The 8433-nt window shown below is 34.8% G+C and overlaps 1 protein-coding gene across 2 annotated transcripts in view; it reads left to right on the top strand.

The window, feature by feature from the left end:
- Positions 1–1753: 1753 nt before the first annotated feature.
- Positions 1754–8433, top strand: part of LOC149536903 (uncharacterized) — a 60199-nt gene continuing 53519 nt past the window's right edge. For both annotated transcript variants that reach the window (XR_016357341.1, XM_089805573.1), the window contains exons 1-3: positions 1754–2184; positions 2289–2411; positions 2501–2799. Coding sequence is in view for 1 of the 2 variants with exons in the window: in XM_089805573.1 (XP_089661699.1) it covers positions 1885–2184; positions 2289–2411; positions 2501–2799 (722 nt within the window). In the remaining variant the exon portion in view is untranslated. The remainder of the gene's footprint in view (positions 2185–2288; positions 2412–2500; positions 2800–8433) is intronic.

Raw genomic sequence — 8433 nt, forward strand, 5'->3', positions numbered from 1 at the left:
ACCTCATTCAACCCATTGCATTGTGACAAGTGTTGTTAGGGGTCCTCGGACCCCTAGGGACATACTGTAACTGATCATATGGATCAAATGGGGTCATAGGCTAACCTAAAATGCCATTCCATCCATTGCATCGTAACAAGTGTCCCTAGGGGTCCTAGGACCCTTAGGGATATAGATTAATTGATCATATGGGTTGAATGGGATCATATGCTAACCTACAACCCCATTCAACCCACTGCATCGTGACATGTATCCCTAGGCGTCCTAGGACTCCTAAGGACATAAGGTAATTGATCATATGTGTTGAATGGGATTGTAGGCTAATCTACAACACCATTCGACCCATTGTATCATGACAAGTGTCCCTAGCTTGTGAATATTGATATGACTTACAAAAAATACAAGTTGGATAAGATCATGTTATAAATGAATACATTATAAATTAGTAATCAATTAATGCTAGTATTAAAATTAAGTCAAATTATCCTAATATAAAAATAATTTGATTAGAATGGGATTATATAAATATAGTAGAGACATTCAAGTGATGTGTATCTTGCTATAAAAGTGTACTTATTGTCAAAAGTAGTATTTTTTATTCTATTCATTTATTCATTTGTGCAGTTCATAAATAAAAAGAAAATGATAAGGCTATAAGCACATAAAATGATCTAAACATTAAAATGTACCAATTAAAGATCAAAATTGCATCAGAAAAAGAATGAAGAAAATTTTGAGATTGAAGATATGTAATGTATTATATGATATCTAAAATGATATAATGATTTAAGCTTAAGAAATATGGATGATACTACAATCATTCCAAAGTAAGCCCATATAAGGATATAGAATAAATCTTCAAATTAATATATGTTAATGTAACATTATGTCACATAAACTTTATTAAGATAAATATAGTAATCAAACTATAAAAGATAGAAGATATATGATAAAGATTAGATATGACTATCATGTGATACATTATACTTTGAAAAGCAATTAGGCAATATGTCCACAATTACAAGGTAAGACATCAATGAATCATAGAAAATTAAAATGAAAAGCTTATTTTAGTACTTAGATATTATAATAACATAGAATTAATCTAGTGTTGAATGTGGCCAAATAAAATAAAATATCAATTTTTCATAAGTTATAGCTAGATACAGAATGTATTTTGTTTTAACAAATGAATACTATAACAGTGAGAAGTCATTAGTCTAATATTTAATATAACCCTAAAAAATAATGTCTCTTTGAATCTGAATAAACAAACACTATTTAAGAAACTAGTCCACTCAATGTATGAACCGAAAATAATGCTAAATATGAGTTAAACCAATAGTCAAAGCAGTCATAAAAATCATAGAAACAAACAAACAAAGATCATTGTATAGTGATAGGCTGATAGCGAAAGTGAAAAAATTAGAAGGAAAAAGCTAAGGCTGATCAGAGCAGATAAGCTAATATAAAAACCAGAGAAAACAAATACTTGAAAGAATGATGATGAGGTAGGAGAATCAAATCAAAGACCTCCAATTTCTAGTGTACGGGACGGACTTCTGCATACTTCTGCCCACGGATTTAAACTGTACATTTCTCGGCTTGAAAGTAATGTCTCATACATTGTATGGTGCGAGGAATTTGATTTGACCGGGGCAAAATACGAGGGGCTAGGCGGCATAGGTAGGGTAAACAAAATAGTTTACCCTTTAGCCGTTGCCCACAACAATACACCCATCCTTCCACAGGGGAATAGTTATGTTCACTGGAAATTGCTATAAGAAGACCGGCTAGAAGCTCCATTCCATAGCTGTTTTTTGTGTTTCCTCTTCATTATTCAATTTCTGCGTGTCTTAACTCTGTTAGCAATCGCAGGCAGACATGGGTAACTCTTGCCAATCTTGCATCTCTGATCGGCATACTGTTACAAGTCCTCCTCATGGAAGAGAAGGATCATCCCCTGATCAGCATTTCCCTACTGATCTTCCAATACCCACCACATCTTCTCCGCCTCTGTCTCATCATGAAGGATCATCCCCGCCTCCTCAACCACCCATTAACAGTCTGCCTTCCTCTCCTCTCTCCATCGATTCCCTCAACCTTCGCATTCAGAAAGTCGATCCAGTTGATCAAATCGAGCCGCTCATCAGCTTCGTTGATTATCATCTACACAGCATCAAGGCAAACAGTTCGAACCCTCCAAACAGTGCTTAACCAGTGTACGGCTATTAACTTGTTAACAAATGTTCATGAACTTAGTAGTAGTTGTCTGTTGACTGTTGCAGGGTTCCTCACAAGAGGTATCATCATCGTCATCCTCTCACTTGACTTCCGTGGCCTCCAACACAACTCTGGCTGCTGAGTTCATCGATTTCATTTCAACAGAAGCTGAAAAGCTACAGAAGACGGTACAGCTGCTAGTTTGCTTCATGGCGAGACGTGAAATATAGGAATTTGTAGTATATTATAATTGACACTATAAACTCTGTGTTTCCAGGACATTGCGAAGGAAATGGGGAGCATAGCATTGGAAGGGCTGAAGAAGGTCGGGGAAGCCCACTGGGTATTCTTGGGGCTGTCCGTGGTTGCATGTGCACTGAAGAGATGCGTGACAGTGAGATCTAATGTTTCCGAATGTATCGACCTGTTGCAAGCAATTGTTGACCTTGCGAAAGACCTCAAGGTCTTTAGGGAGAGGATGCCCCATGAGAGGGAGAGACTACGTGGATCAGTGCAGATCGTAGTGGAGGGGGCGATCATGTGCTCTGATTACATCAATAATGGAAAATTCTCCAGGTTTGGCACACTCTCAACACATTTATTTGTGTGACAGTAAATTCTTATTTAATTTTACTAGATAAAAATGGGCCCGAGATAGGACAATGGGATTTGGATTAATGATAAGTTTGTTTAGATTTTAATAGGCTTCTTGTAGAGGAATCTTGGCCCAACTTTATATTGAGCTTTGCTTTTAAAGACATTTTACTGTTCTTTATGTCGTCATGTTGGTATTTCTCTGTACTCTGTTCTCGTTCATAAGAGAATATAACTAGAAGTAGAAAATTTAAAACATTGTTGTTAAATTACTAGAGTAATTAATGTTGTTGATCCTCAGAACGAATCTATCTATATATCCATATACCTCTACCAAATCTTGGGCCAATGGGATCTGTAACTGTTGGCTGTGTAGTGTCGACTGTACGTTGTAAACTTTAAGGCACCAGGGATGCTCTAAGTTTGCACAGGCCTGGTGTAATTATTCCCACCATTAACTTACACGCTGTAGGACAAATAGTGGTCCGGGGATTCGCTAGAATATGATTCAATTCGTGTACAAAGGATATATGATGTATTGATCTAATAAAATAACAGCAAAACAGAACAAACAAAATAATAGAGTACATTATTTGCACAGTATAAAAGCAAAGCAGAGCGTGACAGTAGAACAGAGCAAAATAGAAGGGATCATAGATATATAATTAATAGTTTGCATGATTCAACACTCGAGTCAAATTTATTGACCTATGTTTTTCAGGAGAGGTGATTCACACGAAGTCATCTCTCATAAAATGAATGGAACACTTAGCACTCATTGGATCACTCAATGGATCTAGATGATGCTCATGTTTCTGAGGTGACACTTAACTACGGTGTTTCCTCCATAGTAAAACCCAGTCTTCTTACAACCCCATTAGCAAAATTTTCACCAAGCGTTGCATCTTAGGAAACATTCATTACAAAGTCCCTTAAGCTCATCAATTAATAAATAGGAGCTATTTTCCACAATAAATCAAATTTGTCCATTCTTTCATAAAAAATGTGGTCATATGTATTATAACCAAAGACTTTAAAATGAGATACTACATCATTTCTTGAGCACATCATGCCTCTTCTAGTGTTATGTTCAAGATTTCCTCAAAAGGTGTTCTATTTAAGATGTATGCAAGAGTATGAACTTTTTTGACCCATAATTTAACTTCTATATTTCTAGAGTGAAGCCTACATCTAGTCATTTCTATGTTAGTTATGCAAATTATCAAAATTTATGATTATCTTGTGTGTTAATGGTCATCAAAGGCCTTTGTTTCAGTAGTGCCCCCAACAGTTATGGTTTAACTAGTCAATATGCCAGCTTTGGCCTACTCCATGATCACTTATGTCACTTTCTAGGCAGTTCCAAAACTCAGCAAGAAGGGAGATCAAGAGAGGGTAAAGCCATCTTGTAGCTAGAGGGTATATGCAGGATCATGGTCAACCAAACTATGGCCTTAAGTGGTAGTGAAAAACTAGCAAATCAGGGTTATGTCAACTTGACACAGAATTTTAAAGTAGTTGTGGACTTTATATTAAAAAGTTGTAAGAAAATAATTTATAGGAAATTGAATCTAGTTTCTAAACTACTAGGCTTTATGTGGAGAAAAAATTATTTAATTGGTCAAAAGTTTGGATTTGAATGCAGTACTACAAAAATTTTAGGGCAAAAAATAAAAAGTAGGTGTATGTCTAACCACCTTAATCAAAATCAAATGATAATATTTTTAAATATAATTATAGATATAAAAAGTAGACTCATGTTCGGATGTGACGCATATTTTTGAGAATTTTTATTCCAAATAAATAATCAATTATGAATTTTCTACTATACTGTTTTCAGAACTAAAAAACTCCCGTGTCTAACCACCTTAACTAGTTAAAAAAAAAAATCAAAATTAATTTTTTTCTTTTTTTTTTCTTCTACTACGCAAAACATAGAATGTGATGCATCTGTTGGATTTCAAAAATCTTATACAATTTGACATACTTAACCTAATTATTGGGTTTCTACAAGGCCCTCAAAATCATTAGAGTAGGGTTTGAAATGGACACAACAACGAAACTCAATCATTTGGAGAATCATTTTGCCAACCCAAAAACTAACGTTGTTGTAGTTTAATAAAGGAGATAATTATCAAACCAAATATTTTACAAATTAAATATAATATGAACCTCATGCTTCCTTTTGCTTGTTATGCGACATATTTTTAAATGGCGTGATCTTAGAAAAGAGAATCATCATTAATATTTTTAACATACATTTTTCAATAGAAATTATTACACATGTATGGTTTAGATAATTCTATGAAATTTCAAAGCCAATTCTTGAGTTCAAAATCAATTTTTTCTACTCTACAATATTCATAATTTGATTTTTTAAATGTAGATTTCTATAATATTTTAGTTAATATAATAGAAATAATAATAATATGAAAATAACATGAGTGACAATAAATAAATGGTAAAATATATGAAAATTATATTATTTATTAAGCAACTCATGAAAAATGTTGCATTATAATTCTATAAAAAAGAGTATAGCATGTAAAACTTGATATCCCATATTTTTTTATCACCCATCTAATATAGGTACAATATTTTATTTCATTCAAATTGTGGAATACTTCTCAATACACCAAACATATTAGATATCTTGCCAACAATATTTAAAATGTTTGATTGTGAGAATATTAATAGTGTATATGATCCAATAATGACTACACAATTCCATATGTATGGTCATGCAATATAATAAAAAAAGTTTATAAGCTATGTTATTTGTGAAGGAGTATGAAATAATGAAAGTAACCATAAGATAGTTAACTACTAGATTCTTCAAAAATTTCACTATCTTACATTCAATTTAATATGAAATTAGAAAAATCATTCTAATATATTAAGGTTGTAAAAATATTAAAGGTTAAATTCATATGGTTATTACATCATTAAAAGTAGTAATACATGCAAAATGGAGTTTTCTTTTGCTCTATTAGGGTTTCGTGTGATCTTTTAGTTTTCTTCTGTATGGATCTTTGTCTGAGCTTTCCTTTCGTTGTTTCCATTTGTCAAACCACATTTACTATGAGAGTTTTTAGGCTAGTTTATAATTGCCCTAGCCAATGGTGACCCAGTTGTTGATACTAGTGTTCATATTGCTACTTTGGAAAGCCATGGTGCCTCCATTGAACAAAAGTCCTTGCAAATTCATTCCGAAGGTTTTTCATGAGGTAATCCTAATATTATCCTTCTTTTGCAAGAATTTGATGCTGCTTGTGATTCATTAGAAAAACATATCTTAATAGGGTATTTTGTGGGTAGGACTCCTCCTAAAGCTATGTTCTAAGAATGGGTTAACAAGATCTGGACTCCTCATGGAGTCCATCTTGATGTTGTGCAAAACCTTACCAAAGGTTTTTTATTTCACTTCACCAACTCGTTGTAGGAAGACACGATTTTTAGCAATGGTCCTTGGTCTATGTGTTCCTCCCTGCTTGGTTTTCAAAAATGGTCGAGGGACTTCACTATATCTGATGATAAAAAGCTTAGGGTTCTTGTGTGGGTAGAGTTCCCAGGTTTACCATTTCCATGTTGGCCGTTTATTGAGTCTATTGCCAATACTCTTGGAAAATTTATCACAAAGGAACATGCGAAATTTTTCAACGCTTGCCCTTAGAAATGCATTTGTGTTGAGGTTGATCTTTCTGAGGATCTTAAGGATTCTGTGGAAATACAGATTGGGGCTCAAATCTTTTCTCAGAAGGTTCTTTATTTGAACCTACCTAACACCTTTTATAGGGCCAACCAGTAGAACACAAGATTAGGGATTGCCCTTTGGCTATGCCTAGGGTTAAACCCCCACCAAAACAGGTTCTTGCCAAACCAGTAGAAGGGAAAAGGGAAGAATGGACTATTGTTGGGTGTAAGAGAAAGGCTCCCATGGCTCCTAAACAGTCATATGTGGTGGTCATTTCGGTTCATCCTATTTCAATAAGAGTGCAAACCCCAACGAGTTTATGGATGCAAGCAATTTTTTCAAAACCAAACCCTAGTGTTTCACAAGGGATTATGGTGGCCTCCAGGGCTAACACCTCAGTTGTGATTCATACCCCTCTTGTTACTTCTTCCATAGTGACTCAGAATGTGTGGCATTCTCGCAGTCCTCCTATACATGCTGAGAAACTAGAGGAGAAATGATGGGCCATTAGTCCACAAGATTTTCCTTTTGGCTTTAACTTGATTTCTATTTTCTTGGAGAATAGTTACTCCTCTCTTGAGGACGAGGAAGATATGGAAGAATTTTTGTGAATTTTTTTATCATGGAATGTGCAAGGTCTCACAGACCTCTCCAAAAAGTATTATGTCAAGGATACTCATCATAGACTTGGAAATTTAGATTTTCTCTGTATGCAAGGAGTTAAGATCTCTAGTTTCATGCTTTCTTTTTCATGTCACATCATTTGGAGAGATGGCATTATGCTTTCCTCTCAACACGATGCTGGCAGTTGTGTTGTTACTCTCTTGTCACCTTGTCTTCATTCTACTATTATTTCGCATAGTTCTGACCCCATGCATAGAATAATTTGGCTTTTGTTTCTCATTAACAATCTTTCTTCTAGAGTTGTAAATGTTTATGCTTCCAATGATGCTATGGAAAGATTGAAATTGTGGGGTTGGTTGGCTAACAACTTGCCTTCAACTACTTGGGTTATGTGTAGTGACTTCAATATGGTTGATTTGGCCTCTGACAAAGATGGCATTTCTCATTTTCACTAGAAATATGGAGAAAGGGAAGCTTGGTACTACATGCACAATAAATTGGGCATTTTTTATTCCAATACTAACCACCACCAACATAGTGGGGTTTGGCACACTTGGTCCAACTTTCGAGCTGGCCGTAAAGTTTAAAGCGTCTCAATCATGCCATGATTACTGTACAATTTTTTTTTCTCCTTTTCTGAGGATCAAGATTTATCTATCATTCCCTTGCCAGATGTGATGCTATCTGACCACTATCCTATTTATTTTGCCATTTCATGGCAAATAGCTATCAAGAAAGTTGTCAAGTCACAATTCTTCCTCAACATGTTTGTGTTGATGCATGCTTCCACTATTGCTCATATCCTACATGTCTAGAATTTGGAGCTACATCCACATGCCCAGATAGGGTGGATTCAGTGGTGGAATGACATCACTACCAGAACCGCTCACTTTCTACACATTATGGATGGTAGTGGGCAGTTTTCAAAAGGTGGTCTTATGAATCCACTACTTTTGTGCTTAAATAAGCTTCTAAAGCTCTCACCCTTAATCCTTTTGATGTTCATTTGCAAATTCAACTTGCCAAACTTTGCCACAACAAATAGGTTACAGATAATTATGCCACTTGGGGAGCCCAAATCAAAAGGCCTTGTACATAAAAACCCAATAATCAATATGTCAATCAACACTTTGTAGCTAACTCCATTAGAAAATAAGTAATAATTACCTAACTCATAAATTGATAGACATTATATCGATGGAGAGTTGAGAGCGTTCTCAAGAAACCCTTTTCATTTCATCAAATTTGGATGGAAAAAAATCATTAGCTACATCATCGAAGTTAGAAACACACAACAA

This window comes from Cupressus sempervirens, chromosome 10 (genome assembly GCF_028749045.1).
Source record: "Cupressus sempervirens isolate cs-2001-9-10 chromosome 10, ASM2874904v1, whole genome shotgun sequence".
In the NCBI taxonomy this organism is placed as follows: Eukaryota; Viridiplantae; Streptophyta; class Pinopsida; order Cupressales; family Cupressaceae; genus Cupressus; species Cupressus sempervirens.